The sequence below is a fragment of the Acanthochromis polyacanthus genome, chromosome 20 (assembly GCF_021347895.1).
Source record: "Acanthochromis polyacanthus isolate Apoly-LR-REF ecotype Palm Island chromosome 20, KAUST_Apoly_ChrSc, whole genome shotgun sequence".
Classification (NCBI taxonomy): domain Eukaryota; kingdom Metazoa; phylum Chordata; class Actinopteri; family Pomacentridae; genus Acanthochromis; species Acanthochromis polyacanthus.
The window spans coordinates 14,835,437-14,856,658 of record NC_067132.1 but is presented as its reverse complement, the minus strand read 5'-3'; the positions used below and the strand labels follow the sequence as shown (position 1 = coordinate 14,856,658).

Below are 21,222 nucleotides of genomic sequence, written 5' to 3'. Positions count from 1 at the left end.
AGACCACTCCCATCAGGATAGAAATGTTTCATCATAGGATAAAGGTGATCACTTAGAACAATTCTGTATTGATTTACAGTCACCCTGTTCCCTCTAGTGGACAAGTGGCCCCGAACCACGATGACAGAGCCACTGGATCCGCTTACTGTTGGGGTCAAATGGTCAGGTTTTTTCTTTTTATTTGTCACTCACCTGTATATCTCTGAAGGTGCTAACAGTGACTGTCACTCACACAGCAGCAGCCTGATACCATAGCGATGGCAGAGCCACAGGAGAGCAGAGCTCTCAGCTGGGTGTAGATGAAGGTATAATAATGATCGGTACACACTGGGACTGTTATGAACTTGTTTTTTTCCATAGCAGGTGATGTCAGCAAACTGATTTTATTAACTACTGAGATAAAAAAAAGGGATCATTTTTGTAAATCTGGACGTGGAATTTGATTGACAGAATATTTTAGTATTTGGGCAACACACATTTTAACCAAAGCTCTTGGAAACCAGGAGACAGTGAGATTAAACAAACAGGTAAAAGATATTTTAATAACATAAAGCAGAGGTAAAATGTGTACCATGGACACCTTACCACATACAGGATGTTATCCAACTAAATTTTGTGACAATGACTTACTGCTTAGTGGATCTACTTTTTACAACTTGCCTTTTCAAGAACAAACATTGAATCCGATTGAACAGATCTGTTCAATCGGACTCAAGTCTGGACTTTGACTTGTCCTGTCCATCAGTTCTGTCACTCCAGATTCCGTTTTCTTGGTCTAGTTGTCTCTGCACAGCTTTGAGGTATGCTTGGAGTTGTTGTCTTCTTGGTAGATGAACCCACGACCAATCAGGTTAAATCCAGAAGGGATTCCATGATGCACCAAGGTGTTGTGATATACCTTCTTGTTCATTATACCATGGATTTTAATTCATTTGCCCATGACGTTTCCACAAATGGAACCCCATATCATAACAGAATCTCCACCATGTGTCATTGTGGGTGCAATGCATCTACCTCCCTGGAAAAGTTTAGACATTTTTGGATGTTTGCAGGCCTCAGTAAAGGTTCCTTAGCAGCTATCCTTCCCTTTAAGCCTTGTTGCTTCAGTCATCTGCTTCTGGTCATTCTGGAGACTTTCTCAGATTCTGATCTAGACACATTTAATTTTCGGTCTCTGCCTGAAGATTAGCAGTGGTTTTCCCTCTGTGTCTAGTCCTTCAAATGGTTGTATTTGTATATATCATGAGATGTCTGACATCTGCTTCAGTAAGCATTTGTTTTCTGTCTCTTCTTTGGTGCATTTTGTAAGTAGCAGTTTTTGCAATCGAGTCCAAGGCATGTTTGATCATACTGTGAGAACACTTTATGTCTTGTCCTGTTTGTCTCAAAGACCATCCAGCACCATAAAGTGCTTTAATTTGAACTTTTTCTTTCTCAGTGAGCTCCCTACGCCTCACCATTTTGAACAGGAGTGAGGAATTTCAAATTGAAGTCATGTTTTTATATCCAAATTTGAGCCGGCACACTGGAATTCTCTGAGAAGTCAAAAATGAATCAAGAACTACATACAACCACTGAAACTAAATTTCCTGTTCAGGAATGCAAGCAAATTAAAAGACAATAATGTGCATTGCTATTTTTTTCTGCTTTTCTTGTAAAACAAGTAATTTGAAAATTCAGGGATAACAACAATAATTATATTTTAGCATTAAAGATGCCATTTTGACTAAAGAGCTTGCACAAACTGGCAGATTAACCATTAGAGAAACATGCAAAAATATTTTAGTAAGCAGCAATACTGGTAATTTAGAGCAGCAGTGGCAAACACCTGACCCTGGGTGGTGGTGTATGAAATCTGTTAAATAAATGTGTTAAATTTCGTATGTATGTATATATATATATATATATATATATATATATATATATATATATATATATATATTACTGTGTGTATTAGATGCATTAGTTGTACAGTACTTTTTATAACTGTATTGAAAATACAAATTATTATTATTATTATTATTATTATATTATTATTATTATTATTATTGCTGCTTGTTTCCGGGAAGGACACGCATTCCTTTCAATTCTAATTCAGTACCAAAGACACACATTTAAAAATAAATAAAAATAACAATTACAGTATAAATCTCCACATGGATATGCCAAGAATATTAGGAATATTCTAGGAATATTAATGCTTTACTTTGGTGTTGGCAACAGATTTAATCTTTCATTAGTACACACACACACACACACACACACACACACACACACACACACACACACACACACACACACACACAGAGAGAGAGAGAGAGAGAGAGAGAGAGAGGTCCCAGTCGCGTAATCGGATTATCGCAGACTGTAGGTTAACAGGCTGCTGTCTCTCTCCGCCCTACATGGAACAGTTGTGTTACTTTCTGCTGTAGCAACACTTTTTCAAACAGTCGTGTGTGGTATTCATGTGCTCTCGAACCGGATACCTGCCACTACAACTCAACGTGGTTTCGTTTTGGGGAACTTCGTGGGACTTTCACGGCTCAGATACGCGGGTCAACAACTCTCCAAAGATGACCGACGGTTCAAGGCAAGCTAAATGCGCAACACGTTCAACTTGTATATATGTTACCGCTGACACACAACCTGACTTTGTGTGATTCAGGCTGCCGTAGACGACTTTTTTTTGTGTTTGGCACGGTAGTTGGATTGTTGCCTTTCAGAGACAGCCAGTCCCATGCCCGCGCCCCGTGCGCCAGGCTGCTCTCCACCCCGCGGACAGTGCCCTAGGCTCGGGGGTTAGATGGTGCTGATCACGGACGACAGGGATGGAGGAGGCGCCCCGTCGGTCCGCGTCAAGCAGCTCCAGCAGAGGCAAAAAGTCGGGGGAGGCACCGGACAGATCCACCCGACCATAACCGAGGAGCCACCGTCCAACTCCGAGGACGAGGACTACCTGGGGTCGTGCGAGGAGGACGATGAAGACGAGGACGATGGGGGCGAGGACAGCGATGAATTCGAGGAAGTTGACTTTGAGGACTTGGATGACTGTCGGAGCATCGTGTCGGACGACTCCTTCTACCCGCCGGATGATGTGTTCGCGGACTCGGAGCGCACTCCGTCTCCGGAGAGCCCGGAGCCGCTGTCTTTTTTCCAGGCGTGTTGCACCAACAACGCGGCCATCGTGCGGATAATGATACGACACGGTGTCAAGGAGGATGAGGTCAAGGAAACTGACAGGAATAACAGGGTAGGAACCACACACAGAGACACTCACATCAGCCTGACAGTGACACTAGAAGTTTTTAGCCATGGACACCGCCAAAAAGGTTGCAAAAAAGTGCATTTAATAGTATTAGGTTAAATTATTTATGCACAAAGCTTTAGGTGGTCATGCAATAAAGTAGCCTCAGATTCAGAAGGTGCTGAAACATTTAAGTTTGTTTTCAGCTACCTGTGTTCAGGCCTTGGGAAAGTTTCTGACCTCTCAAACTTTTAATGCCAGCTGGAACCCTTTCATCAATATATGTAGTGTAGTGACTTGTCTGCAACACTTAACATGGACAGTTTTGCAAAAATGAGATATTCACGACCTTTTCTAGTTGGAAGTGTTCATAAATATGCCTTTGTTCGGATATTCTGAGGTTCCAGATATGTTCATACTGAGCTCACCTTTACACTCCATCATTTTTGACACAAAGTGTTATTTTCTGACAGGTATGTGTATGCCTGTGTAATTTAAATTTTATGAGTGCAAGCAAACTCAAGCTCTTCATAAACCCAGAAGTCACTCACGCCATCCTCTATGTGTTGTCATGCAGGCATATTATACGTATGAGAGTATGTGGCTTACTGCTTTATCTTGTTCTTAATTTGGATTCGATTTGTAGGAGTCTGTGGTTTAAAAAAAATTAAGTACTGACGACATGATCTTGTTAATAACCCCCGAGGCATTTTAAAGCCATAAATTCCACAATAGGGCTGTGTTAGTTTCTTTTGCGTTAGCCTTCACAGGGAATAGTGTAGATAATGAATAAAATGTCAGAAATAATATCTGAATATATTAGATAATGTGTTAGTAAAACTTGTAATTTTCACTAAAGGTGATTTATCAAAATGGTTACTCCAAAATTAATGTTTGCAGTGGAATCAATGTATAATATCCCTTTATGCCTTGTGTGTTGCTTCCCTCCTGTCACACAACTGTAGCCCAGGGCAAAGAGATAAATCCATAGTAATAGAATGCTACACTAGCTTTCATTCATCTAGACGTTTTGCTAATAATAATTAAACTGGCTGGCAACCACCTCCTTGCTGGACAGGAATCACATGCCTGTTCTCATCTGTAGTTGCAACTTAGTGTAATTAAATTAGAACTATTGTGTTACCTTTGATCTAGTGAAAGTGGATGAAGCGCGTCTCCAAGCAGCACACATGGCCATTCCTTTACATGTGGAAAAAGCCAAATATAAAGGTATACTATTCTGAAATTGTAAGTCCCTGCTTGAAAACACAACATTAAATCTTGGCTCCTCCTCTCGGCTCAGTGCCACCGCCCCCTCCCCGACCACAGAACACACACAGTCCAGTGTACTACAAGCAGCATCACATAAGGCAGCGACTCAAGAGGGCTTTGACTGACCACCCGAACACCGGCTCATTATAGTGAACAACTTACAGGGTTGTAGGCCCGGAGCTGAAAGCACAAACTTGCAAAAACGGAGTATGCGGGCAGATCGAAATGTTTAGCATGCATTTGCACGCTTGCAACAGTGAATTGTACATTTACAAACAAAAAACGTAGTATTTACATGTGGTGATTGCAGGACTTAGTGTGTACAGACGCTGCTTGTGCATGCATTTTAAGCTACTACAGGACTCTTACAGATATCTAAATATTGGCATTTATGTCGTTTAATGTGCACTAATATGATAACTTTTCTTTTACTGAACTGTACTCTGTCTACAGCACATGTAGCAGAGAACATATAACATTTTTGACAATTTGGTGGGGTGCATTGTCTTGCTAAAAGAAATAGGAATCCAATAAAAAGACGCTCCTAGTGAGTGATTACAGAGAGAGATTACTTTTGTATGAGTCCATACTGGATTTTTTTTAAAAGAAATTTCTGCATAGTATAGTTAGATGCACAGTTTTCCAGTGGCAGCAGCTCAGGTTTCAGTTGAAAAGATAGTGTTTTACTGCTGCAAAGAGTATTGTTTAGTGACTAACTGTAGGTGGTTTGAGTTTTGTGACCTTACATCACAAAAACGCATCTTTAACCCAGAGGCTAACCCCATTTTTCTCTTCTTACATTTCACCTTGTCTTTTCTACACATCTTTCTCTCAGCACCTCTCCCTCCTTATTAATGACCAAAGGAAGGAAGAACAGAATTACATCATTAGAAGAACTCTCTTCTCTGCTCGTCTTTACTTGATGCTTTTCTTGTTCTTTCAAATGTTTATTGGGGCCATTTGTGTGTGGTTTGGATTATGCACAAGTATAGGCATTTTATTGAGTCCTTATGGCATTATGATACGTACATGTACGCACATGCTGCACAGAACCCAACAAAGAAAGGTCAAAGGTCTTAAAGGCGCTCGGATTCATTTGGTAAGCATCCAAGACACATGTCTGCATGTAGCATATGTGTTTAGCAGTTAGAGAGGAAGCAAAAGATAATGTATTTGTGTAGACAACTAGGACATGTGCTTATGCATTCTCCATTTTCTTTGTAATGCCCCGTGACCTTGGGGATATGCACGCACTCAGAGACACAATGCAGGTTAGGCAACACATCCACTGGAAACACATCCTGATACAGATGTCAACATCCTAATATAGCAGACGGCTTGACAAAGTGGTAGGTAAAACAAAGAAGAGTGTTCCATTCCAGGCTTGGATATGACCAAGTACAGCATGCACACCATTTCCCCTTTCGCTCATCGGTGGTTTATAGGGGAATATACCCCACTGATGATTTGTTAATCATGGGAAACCAAGGAACTATAGTAGAGGTTGTGACAAATGACACTTACTGTATATTAATTGCATGATTAATCCCCAATACAGTTGTCATGGTCTGGTTGTGCAAAACTAGTTCAAACACAGATCCTTTTTTCAGCTAAAACACCTGGAATCACTAATATACCAGGCCATTCCATAAGTACTATTCTGAAGAGTATGTTGGAGAACTAAGCAGGCTCTGCAGATTCCCCCAAAATACTGTGTTTACTGGGTTCAGTCATATTATTCATGTAATAATTTTGCTTCTGCCTTCTGTGGTCCCCATCAACAAGGAAGCTAGAGGCCAAGGTCAGCTGCAGAATTGCAGCCCAGAATCTGGCTCTGTGTTTTGCATAAAGGTACCTCAGCAAGCTGGGTGTTTGCCAGTGCAGAAGATTAAACCTGAGCCTGTGGTTAAAAAACAAAGTGAACAAATGTCTGAAAATTGGCCTTTAGGAATTCAGAGGAAATTTGATAAGCACCACCTGAAGACACAGGTTGTGTAAACACTGAACAGTTGAACTCCACTTTTGTAGTAAATATTATACGGTAACTTTTAAGGCATATGAGAAGACTCATCTTCTCATGTATATTTATATTCTAAAATATGAATATTGTAAGCTTTTGACGCAGTTTTTCAACATGTTTAGGAGCCCTTTATGGATCTGGTTGTAAACTCATGTTTTGTTTCAACTCATCCTCTAAAAAGCAATAAAACTGCGCCAAAGTGCACATGTTGAAACTTGATCAACAAGCACCATAACGTAAATAACAAACATGTACTGACATGAACAGAAGTTTTTTTTATAGCTGTGCCCTCAGACGTCATGGTGAAAGAGTTCATTTTTCAACTAAACACTGCCTGAATGCTAAATTTAGTGGGAAATGTACTGACTGGCCATTATGTAGGTCAAATCCAGGTATGTTTATTGTTCTGGTATAGGATTACAGCATAGTAATTATACTGTAAATGTTGCTGCTGTCATGATCCCTATATTCTCATTAGTGTTACTCGAATGACAGACAAGATGAATGGGATTTCAACAAACAATCGGCATTTTGATGTAAAAAGTAATGAGTGAAAGTCAGTAAACATCAGTATTTTTTTTTCTAAGTGTCGAGTTTTAGGACGTGTGTGTGCTAATGGCACATATCAAGTTAAAATATCAGTGTCCTCAGGCACATGTGACTCTGTTTAGGACACTGTGTGTATCCCCAGCAGCCAATTGGATAAGCTGTCATGCTTACATGAAACACACACACACACACACACACACACACACACACACACACACACACACACACACACACACACACACACACACACACACACACACACACACACACACACACACACACACAGAGAGAATCCAATCAGCTTAAATCAGGCCACAAGCCTCACTGTTACCCCTCTCTCTCACACACTTTCCCCGCCTTTTGAACACAATCAAATGTTCCAAATAGGTTGGAATCAGGTATCAAACCAGGACAGATACAGTATGTTTTGGGTGTGCCTGCTGAAAGAACAGCCAGCAATAAGTCAACCACAGCGTGTCCAACAAACAGAAAGAACAGCTGACCAACACACAGATCGACCAACAGGCCAACAGGCAGATAGACTAAATGAGGCATAGGCAGATAGAGACAGGAATTTGGCACTGCAGATGGTAGCGAGCCTGATGCTGCTAGCAAATACAGATGAGTGGAAAAATCAAAGCGACAGTCATACACATCTGATTTGATACAGCCATGTGAACGCTCAGTGGCAGACACAGAGAAATTTAACAGGGAGGCTATTGACAGAAACATGGCCTAGTGTGTCTGTGTCAGTGGTGCTTCTAATGTATGTGATTGAGGGCGATCTGGAGAGTGTTGGCCGGCATGTGTGTGTGTGCGCGCGTGTCCTTGAAAAGAAAGACGTACTGTAAAATGCAAAATGAATGCAACCGTTGATGCTTGGTCTCTGCAGGCTGCAGAGATGCAGTTTGCATGCCAGGATTTAACAAGTGCTTAATCTGAAGATGAAAAAAAAGATGTGTGGCTATGTCCTTATTTAGGAAACAAGGATGAAATTGGACTGAATGTTTATTGAAGAAGGAAACTATAAGGGAAGTAGCATTTAGGTTACTTTAGAGTAAAATACCTCCATAGCATATTGAGCATTTGTTTGGAGTTATGTACTCTGATCAGTCACAACATTAAAACCACCAACAGTTGAAGGGAGTAACATGCATCACCTCATTACAGTGCAAAGTTCTGCAAAGAAACCTTGAATTCTGACATTTTGTTGGAAGTTACTTTGACACATTCCTTCAACTGCCTTCAACACTGATGCAGACCAAGCGCACCTCCCTGACGGCAGCAGCTGACAGTCTTCTCTGAGACACACCAAAAACCGCTCGCTCAGAAACAACTCGAACAACGAGACAAAAAGTCATTAACCCTGTCTCCAAAATTCCCTCATTGCAATCTGATCAAACACTGAAACGAGCCTCATCCACAGAGACTCCACCTTACAACCCACGGAGCTCAAAGGATCTGCTGCCAGCGTCCTGTTACCAGACACCACAGGATGCCCCTAGAGGTCCTCTGTTCATGCCCCAACGGGTCAGAGCTGTTTTGGCAGCACAAGAGGGAACTACACAATATTAGACAGATGGTTTTAATGCTGTGGCTGATTGGTGTCCAAGATAATGCTGTTGAAGTGCTGCCTGTTGCACAGAGCTGAAGTTTTTCCACCGCTAGAGAATGAGCACCACCACAGAGCATATAGGCAGTTCAATGGATTAATGGGGCTACTGGGACATAGCTAATATCTGATCCTCCTATACTGAGCAAAGAGTATAGATTTACCACAAATTACAATCTACTTATAGTATCCATGATACTTATTTTCCTGTCCACGACCAGTTAGTCAGTCATTCATTCATGTTTATCTGAAGATGCCATGGTAACAGTGCTAACATGTACTTTTTTTACATCTGCTAGGAGACCTGTATTTATTGTGCATCTAAGAATTTTAAGGGTTACTCTGGGTATTGTGTCATCCTCTTTGGAGCCAGTTTTTGGAGCAATCCCACATGGACTGTACATAGACAGTTACGCCTCCCCCTCCCCCTCTCTGCATGTCTTTCTGGCTGATAAGGTTAAGCCTTTCTATTCCGAGCTCTGGATATTCCCCAGATTACTTGGTGTGTGTGTGTGTGTGCGTGTGTGTGCGTCTGCATGGGCTAATAATAAGTGCAGACCAGAATTTGTGTTTGTGGCTGTGTGCGTGCGTGGGTGTTTGTGTTCATCCGAACCTACTAACTTTGGCTACAACTACAGGTTCTGATTGAAAATCACATTCAATTTAGCAGAGAACTCACCAAATCACCCAATTTTCTTAGAACTCGTCATCACTGAAAATACATTTAAATTTTATTTGTTGAACTTCTGATACCAACTAGTAATATTTTTGAAATATTACAAACGTTTTCTTTCAATTTCTACACAGCTAAACTATTAACAGGGGATATTAATATTCTCTAGCTTGAAATGCATTTTTTTCTTCAAAGGTATTATGATACATTCAGGTGCCTATGTTGTAATTGCTGGCATGATTTTTGACATTATAAACATTTATCATTTTCACAACTAGATACATGATCCCTATTATTTAGGCACATGACCAGAAACTTGCCATGACTTTTCCTAACTTTTGTTAAAAGTCAAAAAAGTCTTGTCCATTGGGAATCAGTGCTAATATATGTGAGCTAGCTTCCACTTTTTGTGCAGTGTACCCCCAAATCTTGAATGCTATGAGACTGACATTGCAAATTGCTTGTCTTAATTAGTCAAAAAACAAAAATACCTTGTGTATGTAAGTTAAATGCAAAGGAAGGCCATTGCTTCCTACCTTAAGTAATCTTAATTTAGAACAGCATCTTTCAGTGTCTATACTCTGAGTATCAATGGATCAGATCGTGTACAAGAAAACACACACACTATTTAACTATCCAGTGTTTACTACTTCATACTCCCAAGATACTGCAAAAGAAAAAGCAGAGAACATGACGTTTCCATTGAAGGGAAGTTTGATTCTGCATTTACTTTGCAAACAGGAGCATTTACAGTCAGGGACAACACACATTTACACCCATCAGCATAAAGTAATGAAAGCTTAAAGCTGCCGTACTCTGCATCTACATTTGGCCCACATTCAAAATACATCATCCGCATCCATTTGAAACCCTGTCATGCTCCAAAGTGTTTACATTTTCTCTATCTTTTTACACACACATGCTGGACACACACTCATCCATCCCTGAAGTACCTTTCTTGATTGTTTTAGGATTGCTGATTTGCTAAGTAGTGCTGTTATTTTTATCCCATTAGCCTTAGAATTACCGATTAAGCATTTTGAAGCACGGTTGCCATTTTTCAATTTATGTGTGTCTCTGAGCCTGTGTGCCGTGTTTTCATTTTTGCTGGTGCTCTCAGATTCTTCAGTCTCCCGACATTGCTGGCAGCCAATTGTAAAACTCTGTAAAATCCCCGAGTACAATAGGTGTAACACGTTTCCCGTGTGTATGATCGGAATGTGCTGAGTTGAAATCATCTGAGAGGGAAAAGGTAAAAAAGAAGGTAAATGTTTGTATGTGTTTATGCATGTGTGTGTTAGAGAGGTTCACAGGGAAAATAGGACATAGTCAGACGAGTGAGATTACTCCAGACATGCTGCAGGCCATGCTGCTAAAGTACATCACAGCAAGACTGGAGGGTTGCCAAGAATGTGTGTTTGTGTACGTGAGAAAGTGCGAAAGAGACACAGACAAGGTCTACGTGAGGTCTACGTGAGTGTTTCTGAGCGGTAACAACTTAACTGATATATATTTTTACAAGGAAACCATAGAGATCAGCCGAAACATGAGCGCCACACACAAGTGAATGTGAAACATTGGTCATCTTGTTACAAGGCAAAGTTGTGCTGGAAAACTTTGAGTCCTGCTATTCATATGGATGTTACTCTGACACACACCGCTTACCTAAATAGTTTTCTAGGCCCAGCACACCCCTTAATGGCAATGATAGTAACCTCTAGAAACATGACACAAAGCTCATGATGTTGAGCCTGGTCTTCCTGATCCCAATCTAATAAAGCACCCATGGGAATTGTTCAAACAAAGCCAATCCATGGAGACTCCATTCCACAACCTACAGGATCCAAACGATCCATTGCCATTTTGGTGGGACATTTGGACCTACACAATATTAGGTAGGCTAATTTAATGTCGTGGCTGATAGGGTTGTATTTCCAGAATGACTAGACATTTGTTTGGTCAGTATGCTCTCACTGGACCAAATTCACATTTGTTAGACGGTTGCTGGTGTCACTGTTGTAAGGAGAGAGGCGTTAATAGCATGCCTTGATTAAGCCACTATTTTTGGCAGCAGGAGAAACCTACTATCTGTGAGCTCGTCCAACTGAAGGACAACTGCTTAGTCTAGCGTATGTAATGTTTACGTTGAGTGAAAGTTCTGAACTAGTTGGCACCGTGGCAATAAAGTAGGTGTGATTTCAATCGAGCATGATTTCTTTTGCTGACAGCAGCCCTTGTGGCTGATTGGTGTATGTGTTTAGTCTGATGCATATTAACACAAATAAAGGCAGGGCTGCAGCAGTTTTCAGACCCTACATTTTACCATAATATTACATGTTTTGAAAATGAAGACTTATTCTCGTTGCTGGTTAAATTTAGTATAATTAAAACATATTAATGTAAGATGTTGCTGTTAAAGTAGGCATTTGTTCTTGATTTTCTTAGATTTTCACAAAGACTATTGGCCAAAAAAATCTACATGATTTTTGTGAGTTCTCCACAAACCCTCAGCCAGTCTTCAGTAATTATTATACATATCTGTTTCAGTGAGACAGTACCTTTGATCACATCCATACTGGAGTATATAATAACTTAGAACCTTAACACAGTGTGCTTGAAAATCAAGACTAAAACCACATTGTGCCAAAAAGTGCAAAGCATCAAGTAGATTTTCTGAGTGCTCTTAAGAACAGAACATAATGTTACAGAAGCAGGTTCATGAATAAAGCTTGTTCAAGGAATACTGAATGTGGAACAGGTTGTGACAACTTACCTGAAAGCTGTAATACTTCTTGCTGGAGAAGTTTGACCTCACACGGCACAAATCTGATATTTATTTTCAAATATGCACAAATAAGTTTCTTAACTTGCCAATCATGTCTTAAAATTCTGACGCATTTGGCTGTCAGGCAGGGCAGAGGTCACCTATCGAATTCAATCCCAGGAACGTTTTTTTAAAACACTGCTGAGTGGGCAGCCAATATAGTTATACAGGTGGAGTAGGAAGCCCTGTAGAGCCCACTATATTTTATTATGTTAAGAATGCAACATTTTTAGAGCACATGCTGTTTTAAGATTGTATCTGAGAGCTGATTTTATTTTACTGTAAAACTAATTTGGCCAAGAAGCAATCAACCACACAAATGCATCATTTGTTTTGCACTACAAAACTTAAAACATAAGTATGCTGTATGTCTGAAAATGTATTACTACCATGCCATATCTGTTCGACTGCAACACATTTATGTTCAAGCATTAATTATATGTGCTGTCATGTTGATTAAGAGTTCACATGTCTGTTTATTACATTGCTATTTGTAGAGAAAGATAGGTAACTAGAAACTTTAGCTTTCATTAGGGGCCAAATATTTTTGTTGAGGGGCTGGTTTGGGCTCATGGGCCACTATTTGCCCATCACTGAAGCAGGTTTTTAAGCTAGTGTAGAAACCAAGGCATTACAGTTTAGCTTACCTTGATGACCTGCAGCTAAGGGTTATGATACTGATACTGTTGTTTGTTGTCAATTTAACCATGTTCCATTTTAGCAAGTTTGATTAAAGCTCACTCATTGTGTTAACTGGAGCCCTTTACTATTTTAAAATACAAGGAATGTGAGGAGAGACATGTGCAAAGAGAAATCTTAAGGTTACTGAAAATACAAGATTGAACTAAAAGTCCCGCCAATATTTCCTGATTACTTACAGGCACCTGCATCAAAATGCATACAAATGTGTCATGCAAATGATGCATGTTGTATCCGTGTGTGTTTTGACATGGAGTAGGTTTGACTGGTGGATCTTTCCTTTCATTTCTTCTGGATTTAATCAAGGATTAATTTAAAGTCCCAGTAGGGCCTGCTAACTTGCCAAAGATCATCAAGTTACACTTAAGAACTTGCATCTGGGAAAAAAAACACACTTTTTTGTCTGCTGTTTGTGTTCCTTTGTGTTACATAGAATTTCTTATATAATTTTTTCAACGTTTTTATCATGCCCATATGATGTTTTTTCATATGCTAGAAGACATACCATGAGCCAAACTTTTTCTCTTTTTTTTTTAATAGGAAGGGATTATTTTTTTAGGATTTCAATCAGTAACCAGGGAGAGAATTCTGAATTTAACTTTAAAATGGCATTAAATGCAAAATATTGTTGCATTATGCTGCAATATGCTCTCAGGAATAAAAGTTTTCTGGAAGTCAGAAGAACTTGGATAAAAAAAACAACATTTTTCTACTTCTATAAACTAACACATGTTTAATAATGTATGTTATCTTCCACGTTTCTTAAGAATTTCAAGATCAAAGTCATTTAATGTTAGATTTAAGCCGTTTCAAATAACAAAGAACAGCCTTATCTTATCGTCTTGTCCAAATATTTACATAAATTCACTGGCTTTCTGTTAGAAAACACAATGTTACATATGCTGTAACCCATCCTGTAAAGGACTTTTTTTCTCTCATACAAACATTGCATGTTTAATTGTATAAACACGCTGCCTATACGATCCGTCAATTGAGAACTCTGTGTTCTTATACTCCACTCGCTCTGGTGGTTAACTTGTTTGTCTTGGCTGAGAAAGTATGCGCCTTCCGGAAAGCACACAGCTTTTTACAGGAGTTTTCCAGCCTCAAAGTCCCATAAATTCTCACTCGCAGACTAACATTTACACATTTGTCCACACGCATACAAAGACTACCTATTCTGCCATGAACACACACACAGGCGTAAAAACACATCCACACAAAAATACACAACAACATCAGACGGGGAGAGAGCTTATTTTACCACTGAGTTCAAGGTCTCTCCATGAAAACACAACAGATGTCATGTTTAATTGGAGGTACTCGTTTTGGAAGATGCACAAAGGTCCCCCGGTCTTCAGGATTCTACTGACACTGCGTTGATCGCATTTTTCTTCATACTGCTTCCCATATGTCAGCACTTTACTGCAGTTTTGCTTCACCTCTATTTTCTTACTTTAGCATTTTTGCTGATTCTAACGGTAAGCCTCTCTCCCTCTCTCTCTTCTTTTAACAGTTTCATCTCTGCTTCTTACCCTGCCTCTTCTTTTTTTGTCTCAGATAGGGCTGTTGGTTGCATGTTACCAAGGTTTCGTGGACGTCGTCATAGCTTTGTCTCAGTGTCCATATCTGGATGTCAACTGGCAGGACAGTGAGGGAAACACAGCTCTCATCACCGCTGCACAAGCAGGTAACACAAACTCGCACACATTGACAATTTTTATATGAGAGATTGGCTTAGTTGCACACACAGACGCTGACAGGCTGCTTAGCAGTGCTGTCGGACACATGCACACACACATACAAATACACACAGGCAACTTGGCACTAATGCTGACACAGATGAACACACAGACTAGCATAAAAAACACAATGCACTCGCTGCACTCTCTCTAAAAACAGAAGTGATGAGTGTGTTGCCTGACCAGCCGTGTGAATGTGGATCTTTGGAAGAGTGTACATGCACTTCCAAACTATTGTAGTTTAATGTTGTGTTGTATCTTAACTATATGTTTGATGACAACCTATTGTAAATACTTTCTCTCCCTCTGTCGTTTAAGGCCACATAACAATCACCAACTATCTGTTGAACTACTACTCTGGGCTGGACATAGAGCGAAGAAACTGTCACGGCTTCACCGCTCTGATGAAAGCCGCCATGCAGGGCAGGGTGGAGTGTGTGCGCTCGCTCATGATGGCAGGTGAGGAAACAATAAATATGCACAACTCTCTTGCAAGTAGAGAAAAGTGTAGATATCGGAGACAAATGACACTGTCAGAAAGTTGTCAAACTACTTTCAGGAATTTGGTGGACAGAAAGACAAGTTGAATAAATTTCGGCAGTGATTGAGACCTGTTTTAGAGAGTTATAGAACAGTTGGCAGCATTTGTCTTTGAGGTCAGTCGTTCTTTTTTTTGCTACTTCTGAGTAACTCTTTCTGTTCCCACCTTTAAACTTGTTTATGCACCCACTCTTTTCTCTATGCCCCACTTTCTTCACTGACAAATTAAACTTTTCCTCTCCTTCTTGTGTCCACCAGGAGCTGCCCTGAATGCGAGGGACTTCGGCCGCCACCTGACTGCCAGGGAGTGGGCCATATTTACGAGCCGCTATGAAACTGCATGGGTGATGACACGTCTTGTGGAACGGCCATGTCCTCCCCAGTACTCTGATACATACAGGTAAAACTCTAAACTAGCATGTCTGTCTGTCATTAGAAAGATCATTGCAGATTTTACGCAAAGAACTATTCAGTCACAGTGAAATGGTTGCGTAACAAAAAGCGACAAGTTCTGTTGTACCTCTTCCTCAAGAGTTAAGTTCTTTTCTCTGGCCTGCACCTTGAGGAGCTGTCTGGTGAACATCGTCTATCCCTGCCAGCTGACGATGTAGAAAATAAATAATCCTATCTAGCCTACTAGCTATGTAGTCATGTACAAATCATCTCATCATCAGCGTTTCTAACCAGGTCGCCTGACAGATTACCTGCACTTTCTGTTCTGGCGATTTTCTGCTGCAAATGAGGATTTAGATGCAACACAAGGTCAAAAACATAGGGAAGTGTCAGCGCGAGTGGCCACTGACTCATTAAAAAGAACAGAACAGTTTCCACATGCATTAAGCAACAGAAAAACATCATAATTAGTCTTGAGAGAAGCTATGGCTTACTCTACTCATGTTACTTCAGTGCTTCTGTGCAACAGACTGATATCAAAGTTGCTCTCCCAGTCTAGAGTGGCCCCCGCTGGCATCACTGGTGGCCAAAGCCCAGGAGCCCCGTGGCTGTCTGAAGCGCCTGTCCGACACCATGCGGAACATCTTCAACATCGCAAATGTCACCAACCCCGAGGATGAAGGCGTTATCGACCACATGGTGGCTATTACAACGGCCATGAGGTGCCCTGTTATTGCTGTGGCGTGCCACACAGTAAGTAAATAAGCTCCAGAATGTCCTCATTCTACATTATTCATGTATTTATTTTTATATGTATTCATTTAGTTTACACATCTGTCATAACCTGCATGTCCTTCACTCACTGCCTCAAACCAAAAAGCATTTTTCATTCATGAGCTGAGAGAAGGTGAAGCAGAGTATAACCACTTTTTTGTGATAAGGAAGCATTTTAAAGTGAAGTGAGTCTGCAGAGTTGCTCTCCTCTGCTTTATTTCTCAGCATAGTTGTTGATATCATAACTCATCTTCTTATCACAGGATAAAGCCAAACATTCACATACAATATGGAAATCATCTTCCACAGACTTGAAATTTGCATCTTTGTGCAAATTAATTCAGTTTTTTTAGTTTCTCAAATGGTGGGATAAGGTAGTTCTGTTATTGTAGCACGGATGTGCAAATAAATGAATGATAATATCGTGGTAATAGCATTTTAAAGGATAAATGTGGCACTAATTTATCTTTTATTTTATCAACAAATTCTCAGTGTTTTTGGGGGATTAGTTCATAATAATTATGGGATATAATTAATGCCCGATTTATCCGATAAGCAGGTTATTCATGCAAGATTAGCAGTACTGCAATACCGAAAACAAAAGGGTGATTGAGCTCTGCTTTTTGAAAAGAAAACATTCAGGATTATTACTATTGCTCCTGCAGTGCTACCGGTATTACAGAGAAGAAACTGCTGGTTTTGTTTCAGGTGTGTCCTGATAGTCCTCCAAGTGTGGGCAAACGGCGTTATGCAGTTCCTGAGATCATCCGCCAGCAGCGCGCCAAGGAGCTCCGCTCTATTAACCCTGACAGGGTGGACAGTCATCTTAAACTCTTCCAGAACTCTCGGGTCACACTAGTGGCCAAGAATTCAGCAGACCGCCGGGCCAGCCTTCAGACCCAGAACCTGGTGCCTCGACACAGGAGCTCCAGTTTGGGCATGGTTGCTTATAACGAAGCCCTGGAGCTGCGACGGACCAGCCTGCTGCCTATGCACATGGTGCTGAGGAGGAGTAGTGTCAGACCTGGTTTCAGCATCCCCAAAGTAAGAGTATCCAAAGCCCCCACACCTACTTATGAGCCAGAAAAGATTCAGAGGAAGAGCAGCGCCAAAGACGGAGGAGGAAACCTGCTGCAGATCCCAAAGTGGCGGTACAAGGAGCTAAAAGAAGAAAGGAGGAAAGCCGAGGAAGCTGAGAGGAGGAGGCTGGAGGCTGTGACCAAAAGACACATTGCTGCCGGAAAAAGGAAATAATATCATTACCTCAGAGGATGTCATGTACACTAACCCCTAAAAAGACAAACACTGAACAGACCATGAGGTCCCACAGATTGGGCTTTTATGTTTTAAGCAATATACAGTATGTGCTCAGGGTGGTCTTGACCTACAGTGTTTCTAAATGAGGACATATTACAGAGGGTTGCTTTTGTCTGCTCAGTTTTGCAAAGGGGGAATGCTGACTGAAAGTGGCTGCCACTGTTAATAACAGCATTAGAAATGCACAACGCTCAGTGTCCTTTATGATGTCAAACAGCGAGTACCCAGGGGATTTGATACTTGAAATGTTTTTAGCTAATTTATTTTTAATATTTATTGCTTTTTAATGGATGGCCAGGTCTGTATTTTGTTACACTTCGGGTGCTAATACCGCAGTGTTTTGCACAGTACTGGAGCAGACGGTGACCACAGCGCTAATGTGCCCAGCTTTCTGCCTAAAAAAAGCAAATTATTAAAACTCTTTTGGAATAATGTTGTTAAAATATTCAGTGAAGAACACCCATCAGTGTGGCTGAAAAAGCTAAAGAGAAGCTTTTGTATAGAATCCAATGGCATTTGCCAGCAACATTTTTTTTTTAGATGTTTTATGTTTTGCTTTAAATTGAGAAATCCTGAATGTATTTTGCATATATGTTTTATATTAGAGATTTTAATGCTTTTTGATGACAAACTTCTTTTTTTTTTTTATCCAGTATGGACATTTTCCACATAAGCAACTATGTTTTCGAGTCTTAATGTTTGAGACCAAGTCTGAAATGTAGAGTAACTTTTAAATCTTACCAAGTAGGAAGAAACTTCAAATCACTTCCCAGATGTTTACACTGCAAAACCATATTAACACTGTTTATATTGGCGTTAAACCATCATGTACTGACTGAGACATGTGAGTTTGGTATATACAGGGTATGGATGACGCAAACGAAATAAACACTTCTGCTAACAGTGACTGTGGATGTGATTAAGGCTTTTTTCATTATAGAATGTCACATGTCTCAGCCATGTTTTGCTGGACAACTTAGTGTTACAGCTTAATCCAGTCAGAAAAAAAGTTACTATTAATGTAAGTTTTGAGATACTATGACGAGCCTCGGTCAGTGTGACAGTACGTCTATTACTGAAGTGATAATCCGTAACATATGGACCCCTCTGATAAAAACAGCCAGCCCATTATGGAGCAAGAGGTCAGTTTCCCGTTTCAACATTAAAACAGTGAAAATAATGGGGTGAAAAATAACGCTGATTTAAACACAGAGCCACAGGGAGAGCAGTGATATAACATTGTCTGGAATTTTGAGAGCACAATTTCACGGTCCTTACTCCTCGTGGCGATTGCAGCTTAAGTGCTATCCAAGAGTGTGTGTCTAATATACATGGTGATGAGTTGCTAAGGGGTTACAAGGGCACTGCACAGCCAAATCGTTTTCTTCAAATAAACTTCATTGACTTCAGAGTGGCAATCTTGCTTGGATACTGCCCAGAGGAAATAATTTGAACATGACAAAAGATGAGAAAACTGCCCATTTACTGAACTCCAGAAACTGTAAGTGGCTGCAGGATTAACATATTTAACATTAACATAAGAAGCTGTTTCATATGGAAATGGCTGTTTTGCTGGCAGTGCAGCATCATAACCAACAATGTCCTGTGCGTGCAGTTTGTTATGAGGCATCAAAGGTTTACTGACTGTGAACAAAAGCTGTTTTCATTTGCGATGGATTTGTGTTCAGTCCGTAAAGTTTTGCTGTGAAGTGGTTAAAGGTTTCTTTGGACTACACAATGAAGCACATTTAGATACATGACAATGTTGTAGTTATGACAGGCTATGAATTCTGGTAACGGCCTAATTGTTGTTATTTGTGCATTGATAGTTTGCTCATATGTCTCATTTTCACGCCATCAGAACGAACAAGAAAGAGAATGTGTCGTGTTGTATGGGACAGACACAAAACCTATTAGCCCCGAATGCATCAGATAATATTTAGGCCATCATTGTAGCTCAAACAGCTGTTGTCTTGGATTGTAACGTGAGATTATGAAGCGCCAACAGGCTTGGTCAGCGTTTTCCCCTCCCGCCCCTCCTGCCCCATCTCGACCCGAATCTCTCACAAAAATACACAAGAGGCAAAAATAAACAGGGCGCCATCCACTACATACTATGACAGCTATTATGTCATGCTGCGACGCTACGGCCCGGGTGGGATTTTAACAGAGTGACCTGATTCTACATCAGTTCTGAATGAGTGCTTCTGATAAACCTGTCAACTTAAAGGGTAGGAATCCTTAGCTGGAGCCCTCTGCTGGTTGGTTTTGGTACAACACACAAGGCTTTCCTCAAGGTTGAAGGAGCATCCTTAAATTTAGTCATGAATAAAGAGATTTTCTATTAATGAATAGGCTTTTTGAGCTAGTTACTGAAGGCCCTTGGGGAAGTCTACATCACCTAGAAACATTATCCTCACTACTGTGTATGCAGGAGGAATGACCTCTTTGAGTCTCGTATCAGAGATATTCATTTTACATGTGTTCTTTTATTTCTCCAGCAACTGGCGTGAATGACTGCTGGCAGTCAACACAAGAAATATTATTAGAAATAATGATGTGATAATTTTCATGATTTACAAGTAACATTGGATCTTGATTGTTTATGTGATGCAGAAATGGTTGATTTCTTAGATGTAGATTATATTAGATTAAATTATAAAAAATAATATTCTCAAAATGTATCAGGAGTAAACCAGATTGGAGGTCGTATTTATAAACAATGTACTCCAAAAATTATTATCCTTATGCTTACAATTATTATTCTCTACATCTTCCCTGACAGCAGGAACCAAATGCAATCTATCGCATTGCTCGAGGAATTAGAGCTATATAATTATTGTTAAAACGTCTTTACTTCAATTCTGAAATGATACTGTGATGCAATCAAGGATAAAGTAGGTCCCTCCTAATGAATTCCATTCTGAAAAGTGCGAATAAATGATCACGTCTCGCAATTAAATCAGCATCAGACTTATCTACAATGTGTGAACTAAAAATGAACTCCAAGTGGCTGATAAAAAATAGGTGAGGGAAACTTGGCAGGGAGCAGCTCTCCTACACATAAGGGAAAATCTTCTCCTGGAAGGTTTGGTAATCCCAGAAAACAAAACAAAAATACAGGAAACAGATTTTTTTTTTTTTTTTAACACTGAATCCTGTCAGTTTACTGTTTGAGGGATATTCCTCATAGTATGCATAAGGCTTCAAACAAAAGAAAAATGCAAGTAGTTTGGTTTTGGTGAAACTGGAGTCAAAATGTCATGAGAACTTGGTCATTCTGGCCCTGCTGTCTTATTAATATGACCCTGACCAAATCCAGGAAGGTCCTGACCTGACTGCCTGAAATATCGCTCCCTCCAACTGTTGCCAGTTGACTGAGCAAACCATAGCGTCGGCGGAATGAAAGGTTTTCAGGCGGTTTGGTCACAGTATTGACCAGCCCCAACTAGCTGAAGCCAGTTTTGACGGTACTGAGGACCACATGGCTGACAGCTGGTGGTGTATACTCAGCACTAATGTAATAAAGTGCTTCTAAATGAGACTGACTTGGTGTTGTGGCT

At 40.3% G+C, this 21,222-nt stretch overlaps 1 protein-coding gene across 1 annotated transcript; it reads left to right on the top strand.

The window, feature by feature from the left end:
- The first annotated feature begins 2,365 nt into the window (after positions 1–2,365).
- Positions 2,366–18,566, top strand: ankrd33ba (ankyrin repeat domain 33ba). The gene is made up of 6 exons (XM_022201206.2): positions 2,366–3,250; positions 14,454–14,583; positions 14,954–15,094; positions 15,434–15,575; positions 16,123–16,321; positions 17,051–18,566. Exons 1-6 carry the CDS (start codon positions 2,804–2,806, stop codon positions 17,594–17,596), a joined length of 1,605 nt encoding a protein of 534 aa, XP_022056898.1. The 5' UTR covers positions 2,366–2,803; the 3' UTR covers positions 17,597–18,566.
- The last annotated feature ends 2,656 nt before the right edge of the window (positions 18,567–21,222 follow it).

What these genes read in the sequence shown, in the direction of transcription:
- ankrd33ba (XM_022201206.2), top strand. Translation starts at nt 2,804, where the DNA reads ATGGTGCTGATCACGGACGACAGGGATGGAGGAGGCGCCCCGTCGGTC. An exon ending in CATCACCGCTGCACAAGCAG is followed by an intron (nt 14,584 to 14,953) that starts GTAACACAAACT and finishes CTGTCGTTTAAG; the next exon opens with GCCACATAACAATCACCAAC. An exon ending in TTGCTGTGGCGTGCCACACA is followed by an intron (nt 16,322 to 17,050) that starts GTAAGTAAATAA and finishes GTTTTGTTTCAG; the next exon opens with GTGTGTCCTGATAGTCCTCC.